Source organism: Balaenoptera acutorostrata, chromosome 5 (assembly GCF_949987535.1).
Source record: "Balaenoptera acutorostrata chromosome 5, mBalAcu1.1, whole genome shotgun sequence".
NCBI lineage: Eukaryota > Metazoa > Chordata > Mammalia > Artiodactyla > Balaenopteridae > Balaenoptera > Balaenoptera acutorostrata.
The window spans coordinates 32,743,993-32,769,957 of record NC_080068.1 but is presented as its reverse complement, the minus strand read 5'-3'; the positions used below and the strand labels follow the sequence as shown (position 1 = coordinate 32,769,957).

Here is a 25,965-nt window from a genome sequence, read left to right as displayed (position 1 = left end):
TGACAGTTCTAAATATATTTTAGGTGTTTAGTGAATGATCATATAATTATTTACCTAAAACATGTTATAAAGCCTGTGTTTAAAAATTGCACTAACACTGATAAAATTTTTTGGCTCGTAGTATTTTTTTAGGCTAGGTGGAGAAGAAGGATCATCTTCTAGATGAGTACTTGTAGATTATTTATGGTTCTGATACAGAAGTTAATATAATTAAAATTTCAAGACTAACCAAATTAATATCTTCTAAATTCTCTGTCATGATTTTATGACTTTGTTATTTTCATATTTTTTAAGAAGGATAAAAATTTATAGATGACTGTCGTAAATTAACATTTGTATGCTGAATATATTTATATATATGATGTACATTTATTGATATTCTCAAAATGTGTAATTATTGAGATAGAAATGATTAAAAAGCATTTAAATTGATTATTGACCCGAGAGGAAAAATTTTTCTTCAGGTCACACATTGTTCTGGATTATAGGAACATACAAAGCATAAACATATAAGGATTGTAAAGAGAATATTTTTTTAAGCTGTTGATGATTAGTAGTAAGTACAGCTGACAGTTTATTAGCTGTATATGTAGACTTTTGGGTATTAGATTGTTAAATATATAATCTTAAAAATTTAAAGGTCTTTATAGAAATTCACAGATATATTTTTAACTTGCTAAAATTCAATTTTGCAAATTTGAAGTTGTAACAAGATAAAATCTCAACTTCATGTCACATTAATGCAACAATAGTTGTTATTAGTTCTGACAGTATTTAGAGAAGGAACTGTTTGTGGTAGTTCATGAGTAAAATGAGTATCATCACCGGCATATTAATGCTAAAACTTGATATATGCTATAATAAAAGTAATACAGTAAGAATTCTATTTAAAAGATACCTGAACTAAGAGTAAACATTTTATTGGACCAAGAAGTCAGTTTTCCAGAAAGAAAATCATATTTCATTCTAACTTTTAAAAATTATTTTTCCTAGTTGCTATAATGTTCAACTTCCCAGACCCTGCAACAGTAAAGAAAGTGGTTAACTATCTACCTCGTGTTGGTATTGGAACCAGTTTTGGATTGCTTCAAACCAGGTGCTGTTTTATATGTGAAAAATATGGAAAATAATCTGTATTAATATTTGTTCTAATTTGTTTTGAAATGCATGACCTTCTGTTTTATGCTTCATTGTAAATGATGATTATTAGTGTACTGTTTTGAGTCAACTGAACTTCTGTCTGAAGAAACTAGAAAAAGAGGAACATATGTAAATTAAACTAATCTGAAAAAAAAGTAAACAAAGGCAGAACATCAGTGAAAAGGAAAACAAAAACAATAAAGAAAAATCAATGCAATGAAAAATTGTTTCTCTGAAAAGATTAATAAGTGTAATAAATATCTATACCAGACTTATGAAAAAAAGACACAAATTGCCAATATCAGAATGAAAGAAGGGGTATCACTACAGATCCTATAGATATTTTAAAAAAATAAGGAAATATTATGAATAAATTTATGCCACTTAGGCAACTTAGATGAAATGGGCAGATTCCATGAAAGAGACAAACTGTCAAATCTCACTAATGAAAATGGATAACTTGAATAATTCTACAGAGGAAATTGAATTCGTAGCTTAAAATCTTCTAACAGAAAATTCCTAGCTCAAATGGTTTCACTGGCAAATTCTATCAAATGTTTAATGAAGAAGTAATATAATTTCTGGGAAAACTCTTACAGATAATAGAAAAGAAGGATAAGTTTCCCAAGTAATTCTGTGAGGCCAGCATTACCTGAATTCCAAATCCACAAAAAAACATTACCAGAAAAGGAAACTAAAGACCATCTTGATTGAAAAGGAAGAAATAAAACTGTCTTTATCAGTATATATACATGACTTAATGTGAAATTACCAGGGAAACTGCAAAATTTTTAAAAAGAAAAAAAGCTATTAGAACTCATAAACAACAAATGTAAAATAGATAGGTAGTGGGAAGCAGCTGCATAGCACAGGGAGATCAGCTCAGTGCTTTGTGACCACTTAGAAGGGTGGGATAGGAAGGGTGGGAGGGAGATGCAAGAGGGAGCGGATATGGGGATATATGTATACATATAGCTGATGCACTTAGTTATACAGCAGAAACTAACACAACATTGTAAAGCAATTATACTCCAATAAAGATGTTAAATATATACATAAATAAATAAATAAATAAATAAATAAATAAATAAATAAATAAGGGGAAAAACCCTCATAAAAGAGTTTAGCTATTTCATAGCATACATAATTTTATTCCTGTATACTAGCAATGAACAATTGGAAATTGGAACTAAAGTACTGCTTAAATAGTATCAAAAATTTAAATAACTGTGGATATATTTGAAAATATATTCTTAAGACTTGTTCACTGAAAACTATAAACACTGTTTAGGAAAATGAAAGAAACCTAAAAATGGAAAGTTGTACTATACCATGTTCATGAACTGGAAGACTCGATATAAGTAAGATGTTAGTTCTCTCCAAACAGATCTATAGGTTCAAAGCAATCCTATCCAAAATCCTAAAAGGCTCTTTTGAAGAAATTGACAAGCTGATTGTAAAATTTAAATGGAAATGCAAATATCTAGAACTGCTAAGACAATTTTGAAAAAGAAAAAGTTGGAGGACTTTATCTGATTTTTGACTTAATATAAAATTACATTAACTAGTGTAGTTTGGTAGTTTTGTAAAATTGACTTATAGAGCAATAGAATATAATTGTGTCCAGAAATAGGCCCATGCATAAATGGTCAATTTGATTTTCAACAAAGGTATCAAGATATGTCCATGGGAAAAGATAGTTTCTTCAACAAATGGTGGTCAACAATTGCATATCCATATGCAAAAAAAACCCAAAAAACAAAAAACAAACCCAAAACAAAAAAACCCCACCTCATCCTTTATCTCAAAATGTAATATATGAACTCAAAATGTAACATAAATTAACTCGGATTAACTCAAAATGTAATATAACCTAAATGTAAGTGCCAAAGTGAAATTTCCTAAAGAAAACATAGGAGAAAAATCTTTGTGACCTTGAGTTAGGCAAAGATTTCTTAGATAAGATTTTTTAAAGAATCATCAATTGGCCTTTCAAATTAAAAACATTTGCTTTTGAAAGACACTCTTAAGAAAATGAAACGATATGCTCTAGGCTGGGTTAAAATATTAGTTCAAATTATGTGTGACAAAGGATTTATATACAGGATATATAAGAAACTCTTACATTTAATTACAAGACAAGCAATCTGTTTTTAAAAAAATAAGTAGAAGATTTGAACAGATACTTCAGCAAAGAATAGATACAAATATCAAACACATGAAATGATGCCAAACATCAGTAGTAATCAAGGAAATGCCAGTTAAAACCACAGTGTGATCTCATGGCACACCTATTAGAATGACTTTTTAAAAACTGATAACAACAAGAGCTAATAAGAATGCAGAGTACCTGGAACTTCACATGTTGTTGATGGGAAAGTCAGCAGTTTTGCAGTTTCATGTAAAATTAACCATACACTTACCATACATCCCAGTAGTCTCACTCAAAGGCATTTACCCTAGAGAAATGAAAATATGTATATTCATGTAGTGACCTATTCACAAATGTTTATAGCAGCTATATTCACAGTCACAAAAAAATGGATATAGCCAACATGGTCCTCAACTAGTAAATGGACGAATTATGGTACATTCAACCATACAACAGGATATACTGCTCAACAATAAAAAGGAATAAGCTACTAAAATACAGAACAAGGCAGATGAATTTAAAAAGTATTATGTTCGATGAAAGAAGGCAACACAAAAGATTACATTTTGTGTGATTCCATTTATATGACCTTTTGGAAAAAATAGAACTACTTGGACAGAAATCAGATCAGTGGTTTCAAGAGATTGGAGGTGAAGGGGGAGGATTAGTTACAAAGGAGGGTGTGAGGGAACCTTTTGATAACATGGAAATATTTCCTGTCTTGATTGTTGTGGTGTTACACAACTCTCTTTGTTTGGCAAAACTCATTGCATTGTATACCTAAAAAAGGATGAATTTTATGCTATGTAAAGAAATCAGTAAACCTGATTTTCAAAAACAGAAAAAGATAAAGAATGTGAAATCAATATACAGTATCAGGAACACTAGAACTATGCTAGTAGGAGTGCAAATTCGTATAGTCACTTTGGAAAGTTTGCCAGATTTCTTATTAAGTTAAATATACACTTAATTTATGTCCTGTCAGTTCCACTCCTAGGTGTTTACCAAGAATAATGAAAATATATGTGCACACATTCACTTGTAAGCAAATGTTATTCATGTAGTCCCAAACTGAAAACACTTCTAGTTCCATCAACTGTAAATGGATCAATAGATTGCACTGCATCCATGCAATGAAATACTACTCAGAAATAAAAAGGAATTGAGTACTGATACATGCAACAACATGGATGACTCTCAGAAACATTGTGCTGGGTAAAAGAAGTTAAGTACCGTGGGCTACGTACATCATAGCCATGGGCTATGATTCTACTTACATGAAATGACAGAAAAATTATGTGAAATTATATGATTCTATTTATATGAAATTGTTGAAAAAACAGAAGCATATAGTGACAGAAAGCAGATCATTGGTTGCCAGGAGCCAGACACTGGGACAAAGGAATTAGCTTTTTGGAGTCTTTCTATGATGGTTGGTTACAGAAATAGGTATATTCAAAACTTACTAAACTATACACTTAAGTTTAGTAAATGTTATTATATTAAATTTTATCTCAACAAAGATCATAGAAAAATAGGCTCTCTATATTTAAAATATCTAAGTTACAAAAGTGCTTATTACATACCCATTTTCAAATGTACCATTATTTAACATGTATGATAAATCAGATTAAAATTTTTAATCATTTTGATAAAAATGATTAGACTTTGCTTTATTATGTCATATTGTAATTTTTTTCTCTGTTGATGTAAATATCGAATCCATATATTAAGGATTTTGAATACAACATAGTTAATTAAAACTTTTATCTTTAACCTCTGGTAAATCAGAGTTCAAATATTAACTTTGTGTATACATATGGACTTAATAACTAGTATTTATATTGTTCAAAGTAACTTAATAACTACTTGAAAGGAATGTTAAAATGCCAAAAAGCATCTCTCACAGTACAGGGAATTGGGAGAGTGTGGGGTTATACCTCTCTTTCCTATGTGCTGGCCAGTTGTCTATTTTTAAATAGCACCATCATTAACTGTTTTCTTTCTTAGTAGGTGTTAATGCTTCATCAATACAATTTAGTTAACTAATTTAAAAACTAGGAAGAGAATTAACACTGGGATTTTTCTATTGATTGAAATGTATTAGCAGTAGAAACTTAGAGTTTACTTTTAGCATACCTAATTTTGTATTGATGTTGATTAGTGTTTATTTCAATTTTTTTAGTTAGTATCTTATTACAAATGAAATTGAGATAGAATCAACAAATAATAGGATATTAGCAGGAGCTGCAGTTATCCTAGGCTGGAGGACTTTCTAAGAGGATGCACTCCCATGCCCCTTGGCAGTAGGACTCAGTTCTGTGCCAAGTCTTCCTCTCCATAGGCTGCTTTTGAGTGACTGTATGACTTTCCCCAGAGCAAGTGATTCTAGAGAGAAGGACAGAAGCCCCAATGTCTTCTTAATGACCTAGCCTTGATAGTCACACGCCATCATTTCTGCTACATCTTATTTGTTACAAGTGAGTTATTAAATATAGCCCAGGCTCCATGGCAGGAGAATCAAGTTCCATCTCTTGAAGAGAAAATATCAAAAAATTCATGGACATGTAACAGGTTACAACTTTTATGTAAACAGGATACATAAAGAGGCCCTTCTGGTTTATTAGCCATAGTTGCTTTACAATCCCAGTAAAGCTTTTGATTCGATAATTTTATAATTTCATGAGGAATTTCAGGGTTCAGGAGGAAGCAGCTCAGAATGGCATAGTAGATTTCCTTATCTTAATAAAAAATTCTACTGATTATCTCTCTTTTGTTTTCAAAGATTTATTTATTTATTGGCTACGTTGGGTCTTTGTTGCTACGCACGGGTTTTCTCTAGTTGTGGTGAGCAGGGACTACTCTTGTTGTGATGTGCGGGCTTCTCGTTATGGTGGCTTCTCTTCTTGCAGAGCACAGGCTCTAGGTGCGTGGGCTTCAGTAGTTGTGGCGTGTGGGCTCTAGAGCGCAGGCTCAGTAGCTGTGGCACACAGGCTTAGTTGCGCCGCGGCATGTGGGATCTTCCGGGAGCAGGGCTTGAACCTGTGTCCCCTGCATTGGCAGGCGGATTCTTAAGCACTGAGCCACCAGGGAAGTCCTTACTGATTATCTCTTTATTTTAAAAAGAGTTTTATGTGTTGTCATACTTAGGAACTCTTTGTAATGTTTTCCCACAGTTAATGAAAGCTGAAAGTCTTAATTTATTAAATCAGTCAGTTAAATAGATCTTCAGCACTTACAGTGTATCAATCACCCAGTAATGTACAATATAAATATCATCTTGCCCACAAACATTTAAACAAATATGTAAATGAAAGGAAAAACCGTGTAAGTGAAAGAAGGATGTTTTGGGTATTTTGATAGTGGTTAGTGGAGTGGAGATGGAGTGCTTTGGATAAGATGGTCAGAAATATCTTCCTATGTGACTTTATAGTTTGATTTGAAGGACTGGAATCAGCTAACCTTTGTAAGAGTGAATAGCATGTGTAAAGGCCCTGAAACTTCCAGTGTTTTAAGGAATGTTGGAAGGCAAGTATCACCGGCACTTAGTGATTTCAGGAAGACAGTGTCAGTTTGGAGGCGGGAACTTATTGTAGAAATCGAAGTAAACTGTAGTATCATTGATGAGAGACATCTTTTTGTTGTTGTTTTTTTTGGGGAGTATAATTGCTTTACAATGTTGTGTTAGTTTCTGCTTTACAACAAAGTGAATCAGCTATTTGTAAACATATGTCTCCTCCCTCTTGAGCCTCCCTCCTACCCGCCCCCCCCATCCCTCCCCTCTAGGTCATCACAGGAAGAGAGACATCTTGTTTAGAGACTTTAAGGAGATAGAATTTGTGTGACTTGGAGATTAGCTAAATTTGGAGGATGATAAAAAGGGGAGGCATCCAGTGTGTCTCCCCAAGTTTCAGCTTGAACTGCTCAGTAGCACAGACTGAGATGGGGAACACTGTAGAAGGAGTACCTGTATGCATCTACCCTCCCATACCCCCCATGGTTGGGGTTGGGGTTGAGGGTGGGGGGCAGAAGTGAATGAACTGAAAAGGAGAAGGTTGGTTTTAGATCTGTTGAAATTGAAACCCCTGAGAGATGTCTAGACTGAAATGTTGACTAGGAAGTTAGATATAAGAAGGTATGGCTAGAGCGCAAATGAAAAGTGTAGTAATTGGGAGTCATTACCATTTAGATGAAATTTGAAGCCTTGAGAGGACAGACCGTAGAACAAGCAGGAGAAACGAGGGCTGCATTCTGAGGAAATGCAACATTTAAATGTTAAGTAAATGAAAGAGAAAAACAAAACAAAACAAAAACAGAAGGGCCTTGAAAAATGGGAAATCCAGTAAAATGTGATGCCAAAGAATGAGACTATTTCAAAAAGGTAAGATTTGATGAAAAATCAGTAAGACATAGACTGAAAAAAGGCTATTGCATGTAGCAACAGCAGTTTTTGGCTGCCAGAGGTTGATTGTTGTGAGTTTGTCTATTCAGTATCAACAAGTTCTAGTTGGCAAGCAGGCCCTTGAATTCTGTTGCAGCCTTTGGGCTATCTCTCTTGGTTCTGGTTTAGGTGTGAGACTTCTGACTTCTCAGTCAATAGGACATGAGTAGGTAGAGATATTTGGATTAAATCCTGACCTACTACTGATGGCAAATGGCAGGAGAATTAATCCTACTATCACTCTTTTACCTGTAGCTCTTGCTCTGGAATATTCTCTCTGACACTTTATGAGTACTTGACAGTATAAGCATATACACATCAATACCAGTTATAAGCCATAACAACATACTGAACCAACCCAAAGTTTCTACCTACAATATCATTTTAGTTTTCTCTTCACTAGTTTTGCCCAACCCTATCACTTGATTCAGGCTTTTTTTTTTTTTTTCTGTAAGGGAACACTAATCAAGGAGTTTAACACATAAATAATCAGAGGTTATAACAGCTCCCAGGAGATCATATTATCTTGCAGTTTGAAGCTTGGTGTGAAGTACATGGATGAGGTTAGGATGAGCAGAGGTTAGGCCATAGGGGGTGACTGGAGTAGTAGGAGGGCTTTATTCTCCTTTTATTTCTTGCTCCATAGTCTGTGCCAGTTTCTCCCCTACATACCTCCCTGCATTTAGAGTGCCTGGGTTTGGGAGCTCCTTTTTTTTTGTTTCCAGACATGCTGCTGCAGCTCTTCAGAGTAGCCCTTGGTGCTTTTGGTAACTTCTGCACTCAGCAACTCCTCCTACAATGGTACTGAGAAGGACAGTGATTTGGGTTTCTGTATCCAACAGAGCTATATAACATATCACAATTTATGGGATGCAGCTAAAATAGTATTCAGGGGGAAATTTTATAGCTTTAAATACCTATATCTGAAATACAGAAATGCCTAACATCAGTAACCTAAGCTTCCATCTTTAGAAACTAGAAAAAGAAGAACAAGCTAAATGGAAAACAAGTAGGAAAAAGTGACTAAAGAGAATTAGAGCAGAAATCAATGAAAAATAGACAAAAACAATAAAGAAGATCAATTAAGCAAAAGCTGATTCCTTGAAAAGCTCAATAAAATTGACATTCTTTTAACTGCCTAACTATGAACAAAAGAGATGGTATGAATTACCAAAGTCAGAAATGAAAGAAGGGACTGCACTGCTCACGATGTAGAAATTAAAAGGATTAGAAGGAAATATCCTGAACAAATTCAGCCTACAAATTAAGACAATTGAGATGAGATGGGTAAATTCCTAGAAAGACAGAATTGTCAAAACTGACTCAAGAAGAAATTAAAATTCTGAATAGGCCTATAACAGGTCCATTGAATTAGTAATTTAAAAATCTTCCCACAAAGAAAAGTCAAAGCCCAGATGGCTTTTCTGGTGAATCTTATCAAATAGATAAATTAGAAAAGATATCAATCTTTCATAAGCTCATCTGGAAGACACAGGAAGAAGAAACACTTTCTAGTTCAGTCTGTGAGGCCATCTTTACCCTAATACCAATGCTAGGCAAAGACATCACAAGAAAAAACAAGCTAACAAGAGAAAACTGTAGACTAATATCCCTAATGAACATGTATTCAAAAATCCTTTACAAAATATTATCAAACCAAATCCAGCAATATACAAAAAGGATTATAAAGTAGCCATGTGGGTTTTATCACAAGAATGCAGATTGGTTTAAATGTGAAAATCAATTAATGTTATGCATGAAGTTAATAGAATACAGGACAAAAAAAAAACCCCCACATGATCATCTTAGTAGACACAGAGAAAGCATTTGACAAAATGAAACACACATTCATGACTAGAAAATCTCAAACAGATAAATAGCAACCATCAAAAACCCACATAACATACACTGTACTTAATGTTGAAAGACTAAATGCTTTTCCCCTAAGGTCAGGAAGGCTAGAATGTCTTCCATTCTCACCACTTCTATCAATATTATATTGATATATAATGTGTGATAAGCCTGTGTGATAAGAGAGGAAGGGAAGGGAAAAATCAAAGGCATCCAGATTGGAAAGGGAAATGTCTTTATTCCTAGATGACAAAAGACGTGTACAATTTTTGCAATGAAAAGTGTAAAACACGGCTGTTAGAAATTAAAGACAGACATCAATAAATGGAGACATTCCATATTCATGGATCAGAAGGTTCAATATGATTAAGATGTCAATTCTTCCTCAATCTATAAGCTTAATACAATCCCTATCAAAATTTAGTACACTTTTTGGGAGAAATAGAGAAGCTGAAATACAATGGGTCTAGAATTGCCAAAACAATTTTGAAAAAGAACAACAAAATTACAGAACTTACACTATCTGATTTCAAAACTTACCATAAAACCATAATAATCAAAATGTGTGCTATTTATACAAGGATAGGCACATAAATTAATGAAACTACATTGAGAATACAGAAATAAACTCTTGCATTTCTGGTCAGTTGCTTTTTAAGAAACGTGCCTACACAATTCTATGAAGAAAGGGTAATCTTTAAACAAATGGTACTGTAATGACTGGATAGTCACATGCAAGAAAATGAACTTCGACACTTACCACACAATGTTCATAAGAATTAAGGTGGGTCATAGACCTATATTTAGGATCTAAAACTAAAAAATTTCTCAAATAAAATATAGGATAAAAACTTTATCATCTTGCATTAGGCAAAGAGTTCACATGTGACACCCAAAAGCATAATTCATAAAAGACAAAAATTGAGAAGATGGATTTAATCAAAATTTAAAATGTTTGTGCTTTAAATATATCACTAAGTATGTGAAAAGATAAGCCACAGACTGAGAAAATATTTGCACATCATGTATTTGATAGACTTGTATCCAAAATGTATGATGACCTTTGACAACTCAATAATAGGACAGAAGCAACCCAGTTAAGGTAAAAAAGATCTGAATAGTAATTTCCTCAAAGAAAATGAACAAATGGCTAATTAACACATGAAAAGATGTTCAACAATGTACATTAAAATTATAATAAGATACCATTTTACACTCACTAGAATGGCTATAATAAAAATTTCATACAATAGCAAGTATTGGCAGAGATGTGGAAAATTTGGAGCATCATACATTGTTTGTTGGAATGTATAATGGAAGACAATTTGGCAGTTTCTCAAAAAGATAAATATTAAGTCAACAGACAACCTGGCAATTTCACTCCTAGGCATCTACCCAAAAGAAATGCAACCATATGTTCATCAACGATGTGTACGTGAATGTTCTGAGTAGCATTTTTCATAATAGCTAAAAACTGGAATAATTTAAATGTCTATCAACTGGTGAACGGATTTAAAAAATGTGGTATATTCTGTATTCATACAATGGAATACTATTTACAATCAAAAGAAATGAACTGCTTATACATGCTGCCACATTGATGAACCTCAAAACATTACGGTTAGTAGAAGAAGCCTGATGCAGAAGATTACATGATGTATGATTCCATTTATCTGAAATGTTCAGAAACGGCTAGTTATAGAAACAGAAGGCAGATTGATAGTTGCCTAGAGCTGGGGATAGGAATAGGAATTAACTCTAAATAGGCACAAGGGAAGTTTTAGTGTTGATTAAAATGTTCCAAAATACAATGTGGTGATAATTGCGCAACTCTAGAAATTTACTTTAAAAAATCATTGAATAGTACACTTACAAGGGTAAATTTTGTGTTACGTAAATTATACCTTTGGAAATAAAGCTTGAAAAAAATACATATCTTGTCCTTAGTAGTAGGAAGAACTGTGACAGCATACTTCTCTGAGATTCTGGGCTCTGAATGTAGTAATCCTGCCACCTATTTCCCACTGCTACTTAGTATTGGTCAGTTATATCCTTTGTTATTTACATTACATTAAGAAAACAGAAAACTTGGTCTACTATTAGGCTGTATAAAAGAATAATAGTTTCCCTTACCTTTATCCGAACCCACAAATAGACACCTGAGGGGTTGGGATCCTCTTTCCCCTATTACAATGGGTATACAAACATAATGTTTAAATTTATAATGTACAAATATGCTGTCTTTAAGAGATGACTATTTAAACTGATAAAGATGTGAATACAATTTTATGTGTATTTCTCAGTTACTATAATTATTTTTGTATCAGTAAGGCAGTGAATTATTAATCATACTGTTATTAATCAACATTTATGGAGCCTAGATATTATAATGGCTTTGTAATGACAGCTTACCTTGATGAATAGAATATGGGTAATAGACCTGTGACTCATCCAAATCATTCGTTTAACCATTAATTATAGATTGAAACATCTCTAGCATTCGTTAGTATAACATGAATAGAACATCTCAGAATAATACAGATGCCATTTTGAATGAGCACAGAAGTCATGACTTATTACTGATCTAATTAATCTTGTTTAATTTGATTCTATATCAATTCTTTTTCTTGCAGGCGTATCTCATTAGCTAGTCCTCGTCAACTTTTTAAAGCTTCTAATATGACCCAGCGATGGCAACACAGGGAGATTTCAAATTTTGAGTACCTGATGTTTCTCAACACAATAGCAGGTAATTTAAGCTCACATGTTGATGTATTTCAAATGATAAATTATTAATAGTGATATGATTAGATTATTTTGAGTATTTGTATAAATAGAGTCATTCCATGTAAAGCTAAAGGTGTAAGCAAGCATACAAAGATGGGAAGAAATGAAGTATAGCTAGAGAACAATTAATGGTATAGTATTTGTGTTTGCGTGTACATAAAATATATATTCATAAAGGTATAATGAAAAAGAAAACTAGAAAGGTAGTGTGGAAACATTGTGGAAGATTTTTTTTGTCAGTTTGAGGAATTGGCAGTCAATTCACAGGGAAACTTTTGAAAGTTTTTGAACAAATGAGTAATATCAGAACTGTATAAAAAGTTGGAAGCAGTATGAAGGATAAATTATGGTGCAGAGAGTCTAGGTAGAAAGCAGAAGTTAGGAAGCAATTACATATAAAAAGTAATGAGGGCCTGCATTAGAGAGGTGACAGTAGGAATTAAAACAAAGGATTAGATAACACAAGAATTGGGCTTCCCTGGTGGTGCAGTGGTTGAGAATCTGCCTGCCAATGCAGGGGACACGGGTTTGATCCCTGGTCCGGGAAGATCCCACATGCCGCGGAGCAACTAAGCCCATGTGCCACAACTACTGAGCCTGTGCTCTAGAGCCCATGAGCCACAGCTACTGAGGCTGTGTACCGCAACTACTGAAGCCCACCTGCCTAGAGCCCGTGCTGCACAACAAGAGAAGCCACCGCAATGAGAAGCCCACATACTGCAACGAAGAGTAGCCCCCGTTCACCGCAACTAGAGAAAGCCCGCACACAGCAACAAAGACCCAATGCAGCCAAAAATAAATAAATAAAATTAATTAATTAAACAAACAAACAAACAAAGATAACACAAGAATTTACAAGGTGCAAACCATTTGCCATGCAGCTAACTGAATGTTGGGAGTAAATGAGAAAAAAGTGTCAGAAAAGACTTCCAGGCTTCTGCTCTAAATCATGAAGAAAATGGTGGTGCCATTGAAGGAAAAAGAAGTCAAAAAATTGATCTAGAGAAAGATGATTTTACTGTGCTAGCAAGACATCCAAGATAAGATATCAAAAAGAATTGTTGGAGTATAGGTTAAGTTGAGGGTATTTGGAGCTTAGAGATAGGACACTGGATTTCATCTGCATAGAGAGGAAATCACCAAGAGAGAGAGTTGAGATTACCAAGCCAGGTGATATAGAAAGCAGTGAGGTAAGGTCTGGGGAATGCTCTTGAGCATAACAAAAAGAAAGAGGGAAAGTTATTAAAGAAGAGAAGAGAATGACTGACCCCAGAGTTTATAGACTTAGTAGGAGGAGAACTAAGGTGAAGCAAATGTCTTGAGATACAAGGGGAAAGGGAGAAAGGCCTTGGCCGCTGTATTAGATGTGATGGAGAGGTAAGGGAGAATTAAGAGTGAGTACAGGCCATGCCTTTGGCTTTAACATCTCAGGACTTATGGGTTACTTTACAGGGGTTTGTTTTCTTTCTTTTTTAATATTTATTTATTTGGTTGTGCCAGGTCTTAGTTGCGGCAGGCTGGCTCCTTAGTTGTTGCATGAGAATTCTTAGTTGCAGCATGAATATGGGATCTAGTTCCCTGACCAGGGATCGAACCCAGGCCCCCTGCATTGGGAGCGCTGAGTCTTATCCACTACGCCACCAGGGAAGTCCCTAGGGGTTTATTTGCAAAACAAGCAAAAAAGTTTGATTATAAGGACTGAATGGTTCAAGATTAAACGAGAACATTAGATGTAGATTACAGTTTTCTTGTGTAATAGTAAAGAGAGGGTGAGTTAAGGCAGCGGAGAGTAACTATGAAAGAGGAAGAGAGAGGAAAAGTAACAATTCACATTATGAGGGAGACCTGTTCAAGAGCTCAGGTGGAAGAATCACACCTCCCAGAGAATAAAGACACTATTGGAGAAGTGGAGAAGAGAGGGCATAGTACGAAGAATTGGAAGTTCAGGGCTTACACTGAAAAAGTCTAAAATTCATCAGTTAGGAAGATACTCATCTGAGGGTCCATTGAGGGAATGGAATAAAGAAAGTTTGAACAGTTATGTGGAATTTAGTAGGGATTGTATAACTAGAGACTGAAAGGATTTTTAAGTAATAATGAGAGACAGGAAACTTATGTAACAAGTTTAAATGGACATGTTTTGTACATGATAAATCAATTAACACCTAGATTGAATGCAGTGTAATAATTATGGACAGCATTTATGAAATGGTCTACTCTCAACTTCTAGTGTGTCTATAGTGTCTTTTAAATATATCCCCTGGATATTCTCTTTAAAGAATAGAATCAATAATTTGCTTTGGATGGTTTTTACATACACTAGAGGCTGGGGTGGAGTCTCATGTTATTTAATATTTCTTTTACAGTGTTATCTGTGATACAGATAGGTTCTCATGATATCATGACACATTTCCCAAAAGACAGTCACTAGGCATTCAGTAACTAAATATTGAATTTAACTTAATTAATAAAAGTCTGTTTACAGTGAGCAGGTGCGTACTCTTTTTTTCGTAGGTACAATAAACTTGATTATTTAAGCAGATAGGCTAAGAAGAGGATTTTACTATTTACTAACATCTCAATCAGGAAAATGTGAGAGAATGGAGACATCAAAATAGACTGCTTTTTGCTGTTAAGTTTGGTTATTTTCTTCTGGGAGAAGTTAAAATTGATAGAAATATGTAATGACATAAATACTTCTGAATTAAAATTGTCCTAGTTATTCATGTTTTCTAAGACTATTTCCAGGTCAATCAAGGAAGAACTCTGTTACTCTAATAGACCTCATGCCCTTGATGAATACAGTGAAATAAAATGTTAAAAGCATCAAATCAGGTTGTAGTCCTTGCTCCACTCCGTCCAATCGGGGGACTATTTACCCTCTGCTCCCGGGTCTCTCAGGCAGCCACTCTCATGGGCACATGCCCAGGAGCTGCTCCTGGCCCACGCTCCCTCCCTCTGCCTTTTACTTCCCAGCTGCCAAGATCTTGGAAGCTTTGAAGCTCAGCAGAGAAGGCAAATTCATTGAGAACAGTCTGTAAAGTGTCAAGCAATATCCAGATATTACCTGCACTCTGCCTGTCCCCTGCCTGAACCTGGGATTCTTCCACAGAGTGAGTGGTTCTGGGTCCCACATTGTCATTGCTCATTTGGTTGATGAAGACATATTGACAAAGTTGTTGTTGGTTATACCCTTTTGCATTCTCACTAGCAATGCAAAAGAGGGACTGTTTCTCCACACCCTTGCCAACAGAGTATATTGTCAAGCTTTTGAACGTTTGCTAATCTGGTACCTCAGGACTGCCTGCTTGCTGAGACCCTCTGTAAAAGCTCCATGCACGCTGCTATTGAGCGCTCTGAGGAGGTAACAGTATTCAGTGAGGGTCTTGGTGCTCCAACTGGGTGTCAAGCCTGTGCCTCTGAGGGGGGAGAGCCAAGTTCAGGACATTGGTCCACCAGAGACCTCCCGGCTCCATGTGATACCAAACGGCGAAAGCTCTCCCAGAGATCTCCATCTCAAAGCTAAGACCCAGCTCCACCCAACAACAAGCAAGCTACAGTGCTGGACACCCTATGCCAAACAACTAGCAAGACAGGAACACAACCCCATCCATTAGCAGAGAGGCTGTCTAAAATCATAAGGTCACAGACACCCCAAAACACACCACCGGTCGGGGTTCTGCCCACCAGAAAGACAGGATTCAGCTTCATCCACCAGAACACAGGCACTAGTCCCTTCCACCAGGAAGCCTACACAACCCACTGAACCAACCTTAGCCACTGGGGGCAGACACCAAAAACAACGGGAACTATGAACCTGCAGCCTGCAAAAAGGAGACCCCAAACACAGTAAGTTAAGCAAAATGAGAAGACACAGAAACACACAGCAGATGAAGGAGCAAGGTAAAAACCCACCAGACCTCACAAATGAAGAGGAAATAGGCAGTCTACCTGAAAAAGAATTCAGAGTAATGATAGTAAAGATGACCCCAAATCTTGAAAATAGAATGGAGAAAATACAAGAAACATTTAACAAGGACCTAGAAGAAATAAAGAGCAAACAGACAATGATGAACAACACAATAAATGAAATAAAAAATTCTCTAGAAGGAATCAATAGCAGAATAACTGAGGAAGAAGAACGGATAAGTGATGTAGAAGATAAAATAGTGGAAATAACTACTGCAGAGCAGAATAAAGAAAAAAGAATGAAAACAATTGAGACAGTCTTAGAGACCTCTGGGACAACATTAAACATACCAACATTCGAACTATAGGGGTCCTGGAAGAAAAAGAGAAAAAGAAAGGGACTGAGAAAATATTTGAAGAGATATTTGAAGTTGAAAACTTCCTAATATGGGAAAGGAAATAGTCAATCAAGTCCAGGAAGCACAGAGAGTCCCATACAGGATAAATCCAAGGAGAAACACACCAAGACACATATTAATCAAACTATCAAAAATTAAATACAAAGAATATTATAATTGGCAAGGGACAAACAACAAATAACATACAAGGGAATCCCCATGAAGTTAACAGCTGATCTTTCAGCAGAAACTCTGCAGCCAGAAGGGAGTGGCAAGACATATTTAAAGTGATGAAAGGGAAAAACCTGCAACCAAGATTACTCTACCCAGCAAGGATCTCATTCAGATTCGACGGAGATTTTAAAACCTTTACAGACAAGCAAAAGCTAAGAGAATTCAGCACCACCAAACCAGCTTTACAACAAATGCTAAAGGAACTTCTCTAGGTAGGAAACACAAGAGAAGGAAAAGACCTAAAATAACAAACCCAAAACAATTAAGAAAATGGTAATAGGAACATACATATCGATAACTACCTTAAATGTAAATGGATTAAATGCTCCCACCAAAAGACATAGACTGGCTGAATGGATACAAAAATAAGACCTGTATATATGCTGCCTACAAGAGACCCACTTCAGACCTAGGGACACATACAGACTGAAAGTGAGGGGGTGGAAAAAGATATTCCATGCAAATGGAAATCAAAAGAAAGCTGGAGTAGCAATTCTCCTATCAGACAAAATAGACTTTAAAATAAAGACTATCACAAGAGACAGAGAAGGACACTACATAATGATCAAGGGATCAATCCAAGAAGAAGATAAAACAATTGTAAATACTTATGCACCCAACATAGGAGCACCTCAATACATAAAGCAAATGCTAACAGCCATACAAGGGAAATCGACAACACAATCATAGTAGGAGAATTGAACACCCCACTTTCACTGATGGACAGATCATCCAAAGTGAAAATAAATAAGGATACACAAGAGTTAAATGATACATGAAACAAGATGGACTTAATTGATATTTATAGGACATTCCATCCAAAAACAACAGAATACACATTCTTCTCAAATGCTCATAGAAGATTCTCCAGGATAGATCATATCTTGGGTCACAGATCAAGCCTTGGTAAATTTAAGAAAATTGAAATCATATCACATATCTTTTCCAACCACAATACTATGAGACTAGATATCAATTACAGGAAAAAAGTCTGTAAAAATTACAAACACATGGAGGCTAAACAATACAGTACTTAATAACCAAGAGATCACTGAACAAATCAAAGAGGAAATCAAAAAATACCTAGAAACAAATGACAATGAAAACACGACGACCCAAAACCTATGGGATGCAGCAAAAGCAGTTCTAAGAGGGAAGTTTATAACAATAAAATCCTACCTCAAGGAACAAACATCTTGCGACTTCCCTGGTGGTGCAGTGGTTGAAAATATGCCTGCCGATGCAGGGGACACGGGTTCGAGCCCTGGTCTGGGAGGATCCCACATGCCGTGGAGCAAATGGGTCCGTGAGCCACAATTACTGAGCGTGTGCGTCTCAAGCCTGTGCTCTGCAACAGGAGAGGCCGCGATGGTGGGAGGCCTGTGTACTGCGATGAAGAGTGGACCCCGCTTGCTGCAACTGGAGAAAGCCCTCGCACAGAAGCGAAGACCCAACACAGCCATAAATAAATAAAATTAAATAAAATAATACCTAGCATATATATTAAAAAAAAAGAAAAAAGAAACAAACATCTTAAATAAACAACCTAACCTTACACCTAAAGCAATTAGGGAAAGAACAAAAAAACCCCAAAGTTTGCAGAAGGAAAGAAATCATAAATTTCAGATCAGAAATAAATGAAAAAGAAATGAAGGAGACAATAGCGAAGATCAATAAAACTAAAAGCTGGTTCTTTGAGAAGATAAACAAAATTGATAAACCATTAGCCAGACTCATCAAGAAAAAAATGGAGAAGACTCAAATCAATAGAATTAGAAATGAAAAAGGAGAAGTAACAACTGGTACTGCAGAAATACAAAGGATCATGAGAGGTTCCTACAAGCACCTATATGCCAATAAAATGGACAACCTGGAAGAAATGGACAAATTCATAGAAAAGCACAACCTTCCGAGAATGAATGAGGAAGAAATAGAAAACATAAACAGACCAATCACAAGCAGCGAAATTGAGACTGTGATTAAAAATCTTCCAACAAAGAAAAGCCCAGGACCAGATGGCTTCACAGGCGAATTCTATCAAACATTTAGAGAAGAGCTAACACCTATCCTTCTCAAACTCTTCCAAAATATAGCAGAGGGAGGAACATTCCCAAATTCATTCTACGAGGCCACCATCACCCTGATACCAAAACAAGACAAAGATGTCACAAAGAAAGAAAACTACAGGCCACTATCACTGATGATCATAGATGCAAAAATTTCCAACAAAATACTAGCAAACAGAATCCAACAGCACGTTAAAAGGATCATACACCATGATCAAGTGGGATTTATCCCAGGAATGCAAGGATTCTTCAATATGCGCAAGTCAATCAGTGTGATAAACCATAATAATAAGTGGAAGAAGAAAAACCATATGATCATCACAATAGATGCAGAAAAAGCTTTTGACAAAATTCAACACCCATTTATGATAAAAACCCTCCAGAAGGTAGGCATGGAGGGAACTTACCTCAACATAATAAAGGCCATATATGACAAACCCACAGCCAATATCGTTCTCAATGGTGAAAAACTGAAAGCATTTCCTCTAAGATCAGGAACAAGACAAGGTTTTTCACTCTCACCACTATTATTCAACATAGTTTTGGAAGTCCTATCCACGGCAATCAGAGAAGAAAAAGAAATAAAAGGAATACAAATCGGAAAAGAAGAAATAAAGCTGTCACTGTTTGCAGATGACATGATACTACACATAGAGAATCCTAAAGATGCTGCCAGAAAACTACTAGAGCTAATCAATGAATTTGGTAAAGTAGCAGGATACAAAATTAATGCACATAAATCTCTTGCATTCCTATACACTAATGATGAAAAATCTGAAAGAGAAATTAAGGAAACACTCCCATTTGCCATTGCAACAAAAAGAATAAAATACCTAGGAATAAACCTACCTAAGGAGACAAAAGACCTGTATGCAGAAAACTATAAGACACTGATGAAAGAAATTAAAGATGATACCAACAGATGGAGAGATATACCATGTTCTTGGATTGGAAAAGTCAACATTGTGAAAATGACTGTAGTACCCAAAGCAATCTACAGATTCAGTGCAATCCCTATCAAACTACCAATGTCATTTTTCACAGAACTAGAACAAAAAATTTCACAACTTGTATGGAAACACAAAATACCGCGAATAGCCAAAGCAAATCTTGAGAAAGAAAAACGGAGGTGAAAGAATCAGGCTCCCTGACTTCAGACTATACTACAAAGCTACAGTAATAAAGACAGTATGGTACTGGCACAAACACAGAAATATAGATTAATGGAACAGGATTGAAAGCCCAGAGATAAACCCATGCACATATGGTCACCTTATCTTTGATAAAGGAGGCAAGCATATACAGTGGAGAAAAGACAGCCTCTTCAATAAGTGGGTCCGGGAAAACTGGACAGCTACATGTAAAAGAATGAAATTAGAACACTCCTTAACACCATACACAAAAAACTCAAAATGGTTTAAAAACCAAAATGTAAGGCCAGACACTATAAAACTCTTCGTGGAAAACATAGGCTGAACACTCTATGACATGAATCACAGCAAGATCCTTTTAGACCCACCTCCTAGAGAAATGGAAATAAAAACAAAAATAAACAAATGGGACCTAATGAAACTTAAAAGCTTTTGCACATCAAAGGAAACCATAAACAAGATGAAAAGACAACCCTCAGAATGGGAGAAAATATTTGCAAATGAAGCAACTGACAAGGGATTAATCTCCAAAATTTACAAGCAACACATGCAGCTCAATATCAAAAAAACAAACAACCCAATCCAAAACCGTGTAGAAAACCTAAATAGACATTTCTCCAAAGAAGATATACCAATTGCCAACAAACACATGAAAGGATGCTCAACATCACTAACCATTAGAGAAATGCAAATCAAAACTACAATGGGGTATCACCTCACACCAGTCAGAATGGCCATCATCCAAAAACCTACAAACAATAAATGCTGGAGAGGGTGTGGAGAAAAGGGAACTCTCTTGCACTGTTGGTGGGAATGTAAATTGATACAGCCACTATGGAGAACAGTATGGAAGTTCCTTAAAAAACTAAAACTAAAAAAAAAAAAAAAAAAAAAAAAAAAAACTAAAAATAGAGCTACCATATGATGCAGCAATCCCCCTACTGGGCATATACCCTGAGAAAACCATAATTCAGAAAGAGTCATGTACCACAATGTTCATTGCAGCTCTATTTACAATAGCCAGGACATGGAAGCAACCTAAGTGTCCATTGACAGATGAATGGATAAAGAAGTTGTGGCACATATATACAATGGGCTATTACTCAGCCATAAAAAGAAACGAAATTGAGTTATTTGTAGTGAGGTGGCTGGACCTAGAGTCTGTCATACAGAGTGAAGTTAAGTCAGAAAGAGAAATACAGATACCATATCCTAACACATATATATGGAATCTAAAAAAAAAAAAAAAAAAAAAAAAAAAAGGTTCTGAATAGAACCTAGGGGCAGGACAGGAATAAAGATGCAGACGAGGGGAATGGACTTGAGGACACGGGGAGAGGGAAGGGTAAGCTGGGACGAAGTGAGAGAGTGGCATGGCCATATATACACTACCAAATGTAAAATAGATAGCTAGTGGGAAGCAGCCACATAGCACAGGGAGATCAGCTCAGTGCTTTGTGACCACCTAGAGGGGTGGGATGGGGAGGGTGGGAGGGAGATGCAAGAGGGAGGAGATGTGGAGATATATGTATATGTATAGCTGATTTACTTTGTTATAAAGCGGAAACTAACACACCATTGTAAAGCAATTATACTCCAATAAAGATGTTTAAAAAAAAAAACAAAACATCAAATGATAAGGGAGGCTTAGATACCAAGAATTTGTGTGGAGAGCTACTGTAATACTCAGCCCTATATTGATATGATATCCGTATATATTTGAGAATGGGAAAAGAATGGCGATAATAGAATACACTATAAGAAAGGAATTCAACCAATATTAATATCCTTGTTTGCCTTGTATTTTAGCCATAAAAGTCTGTTCACATTAAATCTAAGTAAAAATAGGTTATAGACTAGTAAAATGGTGGAGTCAAAAACGCCAACATTTTTACTCCAGAAACAATGATGTCATCTACCGTGCTGCCTCCCTAAAGTGGTGATATCCAGAAAACTGCTGTTTCTACATGGATGGGCTACGTCATCCTTTGTTTTATTCATATTTTTAGTAGACCTGAATGTGTCGTTGAATGTCATTAGTTTAGCAGAATCATAGAAGAGTATGTGGCAGCATTTGGGAATGGAGTAAGCAACATCTATGATACTGTGCATTATGTTCAAAGGAGCATAGAATTTGAAAGCTGTCACAGAAATTTCAGAGTTATTAAGAACATCCTGGTCATTTTACAGTTGACTGTGAATGCCCATAGGGGTGAAGTCACTTGAACTTAGTTGATTGGTTGGTTGGTTAATTAATGGCAAAGAAAGGATTCTGGTGTTGAAGAACTCTGTGAGATTGCAACTTGTTTTTTAAATTCCTAATGAAGATTATTTTATTTGGTGCAGGCTTTCAACTAATAAAAAATAGTTGTGTAATTTATAAGATGTGGGTACAGAGTATCTGGATTTGAATGTAGTTTGACCATTACTAGTTGCATGATTTGGGGCAAGTTACATAAACTTTTGTGCCTTTGTTTTTTTATCTGTAAAACGGGGGTGATACCAATTTCATAGGGTTATTGTGAGAATTAAATGAAATCGTGAATGGATAGCACTGGGAACAATGTCTGGCACTCAGAAATTGTTGTTCTTGTTACTTTTAGTATATTCCTGAATGTTTATCATTTCGTTCTTCTAAATTAAGAATGACTTTTTTTTCCTCTTCCAGGACGGAGTTACAATGACTTAAATCAGTACCCAGTGTTTCCCTGGGTCATTACTAATTATGAATCAGAAGAACTGGATCTTACTTTGCCAAGTAACTTCAGAGATTTGTCCAAGGTAATTTCTTAGTAATCATCTGAAATATCACTATCTTGAATATAAAAATATTCAAGTGATTATCTTTATTTTCACATCACATTTAGAAAATATTTTTAATATTATTATAACTAATATATTTGTCTTTTAAATGTATTTTCATTATTCTCAAATTTAAAATAGAAAAATTTAATATGCCTGGTAACCTTGATGACAACTAAAAATATTAACAGTTATATTTTTTTCTCCATATACATTTAAGAAAATATTATTCCTAAATATCAGCTTCTTCTAAGGGTGTCAGTACTTGATAAAAGATACGAAGAACATCATGGAAACTTCTTACCAGCACTCTTGTAAAAAGACAAGTAACCCCACACTGCTCTGTGTCTCCTAAGTGATTTTCCTCTACCTCTTGCCCTTCTCTGAGCCATTCCTCACTACAGCAGAGTGGATCCTCTTTAAATGTAATTTTGAATTCCATAAATTCAGCGCTTAAACCTTTCTTGACTTATCATTGCATGCAGAATGAATCCTTCCCAACTCCACAGTTTGCTTTCTCTGCCTTGAACGTTCATCTCCCTGCTCTGTGAGTGGCTGACTGTCTCAGTCCTTTAGGAACAACACCTCCTCATAGAGACCATTACTGATTCCTTCCTTCCTCTCTTTCAGAGCACCTAAAATATCCTGCATTTTTACATATCTTTCTACCTACTTGTTTTGGTTCTTCTTGTGTGCTCCACTAAAGTTCATAAAGATAGAGTTCTCGTTTACCATTATTTCTCCCTTGCCTAGTATAGGACCTGCCATTCAATAAATGTGTTAAATGAATTAAATAATAAAATATACATGACATTTCCCCCAAGTTCTAAAAAATTAATTTTAACTGTGTTAAAATTAATCAGTCTGTTTTTAATTTTAAAATGTGAAACATGTAAATAACAAAAACTACCTCTAATTTACCGCATATCAGTAAGGAATAACTACATTTTATACACACACACACATACACACACACACACACTGGGTTTTCTATAAGTATTTTCGCATACCATCAGGCATTCTTTAAGAATTTTCCTTTTCTGTCCTGAATTATCAACAAACAGAATATCCTGAATCCTTTTTCACTTTTAAAGGAGAGTTTTCATTTTCAAAAGAAAGCCTTGTTTGCACATTACCTATCGGATATGGGATTAATATGTAGAATATATAGAGAACTCCTAAAACTCAACAACAAAAACCAAACAACCTGATTCAAAAACAGGTGAAGAATTTGAATAGACAATTCTCCAAAGAAGTTATACAAATGGCCAATGAGCAGATGAAAAGGTGTTCAACATTACTAATTGTTAGGAAAATGTATATCAAAACCAAATGAGATAACCATTTCACAGCCAGTAGGATGGCTTTAATTAAAAAATAAATAAATAGTCATAAAATAACAAGTATTGGTGAAGATGTGGAGAAATTAGAGCCCTTGTAGACTGCTGGTGGGACTGTACAATGGTGAAGCTGACATGGAAAAAAGTATGGCAGTTCCTTCAAAATAAAAAATAGAATTACCCTAAGATCCAGCCATTCTACTTTTGAATATATACCCAAGAGAAATAAAAGCAGAGACTCGAAGAGGTATTTGTATACCAATTTTCATATTTATAATAGTGTTATTTACACTAACCAAAAGATGGAAGCAATCCAAGTATCCACTGTTGGATAAATGGATAAACAGAATGTGGTACATATATACAGTGGAATATTGTTCAGCCTTAAAGAGGAAGGAACCTCTGACACATGCTGCAGTATGGATGAACCTTGAAGACATTATGCTAAGTGAAATAAGCCATTCACAAAAGGACAAACACTGTGTGATTTCACTCATGTGAGGTATTTAGAGTAGTCGAATTCATAGAGACAGAAAGTAGAATGGTGGTTGCCAGGGCCTGGCAGGGGGAGGGAGGAATGGAGACTCACTTAATGGATATAGAGTCTCAGTTTTGCAAGATGAAACAAGTTCTGGAGACGGAAGGTGGTGATGGTTGGCCAACAACCTGAATGTAATGCCACTGAACTTACACTTAAAAGTGGTTAAAATGGTAAGGTTCATGTATGTATATTTTATAACAATTAAAAAACAAAAACAATAAAAAGGCCAGTAAGGGGAGAAAAAGAGGTAATTAGTAAACTAGACACAAAATAGAGGTTTGAAAAAGCGCCTGCATGTTTCTGCTTTTACTTTTCTTTGATCACCTTGAGAACAACATGCCCAGGTTAACTAGCTGGAGGGCCAGGACTGACACCTGGAGGATGGCTGAGCTGTGTGAGCTGAGGCCATCCTACACGAGCCAGCCCTCAGCTGACCACAAGCATATGAGCAAGCACAACCAAGAGCAGCCAGCTGTGGCCAGATCAGCAGAATTTCCCAGGTGACCCATTGACTACGAGGAATAAGAAGTGGATAAATGTTTTTTGGGTTTTTTTTTTTTAAAAGGAAGGCCTTACTTACATTTAGGTATTGTATTTGTTCTAAGACCCTGTAGTATTTCACTGGAATCTGTAGAACTCTCTTGTCTAATAAATGAGGACTGTATTAGTTTGACTTGTGTAGTGAGCCATGCAGTAGGTCAATAGTATAAACTGGACAGCTCTTTAATTCTCAGACTATTATATCCTACTATCCTTTATTTGAATTTTATGTAAGTGAAAGTAAAGGTCTCATTTTTCATTAAATTGTTAAAATGTAAAATTTGCCTCACAAAATAAATATATAACCTTTCTAGACATCTAGAAGAATTGCCTTTTTTTTTGTTTAAGCTGAGTCCTTCAGTTTGGACTTCTATTTAAGCACATAACTTATTAAGATGTTTTGTGCTTTAGAGGACTTTTTGTAGGCTCTTTAAGATGCAGTGAGTAGTTAGATGGATTGTGGACAAGGTGCATGTTTATGTCTTGATGGAACAGTTAGCAGTGGTGCTAAGTGGGAGGCTATTTGGATTTTTCTGCTGAGGCTGTATTTCTCTCTTCTGCCATCACTGTACCTGAACAAGAGCTCCCATAACCCTATCGCCTCGTCTTACTA

The 25,965-nt window shown here is 35.5% G+C and overlaps 1 protein-coding gene across 4 annotated transcripts in view; it reads left to right on the top strand.

The window, feature by feature from the left end:
* The window catches only part of LRBA (LPS responsive beige-like anchor protein), a 751,667-nt gene that overhangs the window by 525,623 nt on the left and 200,079 nt on the right, over positions 1 to 25,965 (top strand). For all 4 annotated transcript variants that reach the window (XM_057546722.1, XM_057546725.1, XM_057546723.1 and 1 more), the window contains exons 42-44: positions 994 to 1,096; positions 12,218 to 12,333; positions 22,798 to 22,910. In XM_057546722.1, the coding sequence (XP_057402705.1) occupies positions 994 to 1,096; positions 12,218 to 12,333; positions 22,798 to 22,910 (332 nt within the window). The remainder of the gene's footprint in view (positions 1 to 993; positions 1,097 to 12,217; positions 12,334 to 22,797; positions 22,911 to 25,965) is intronic.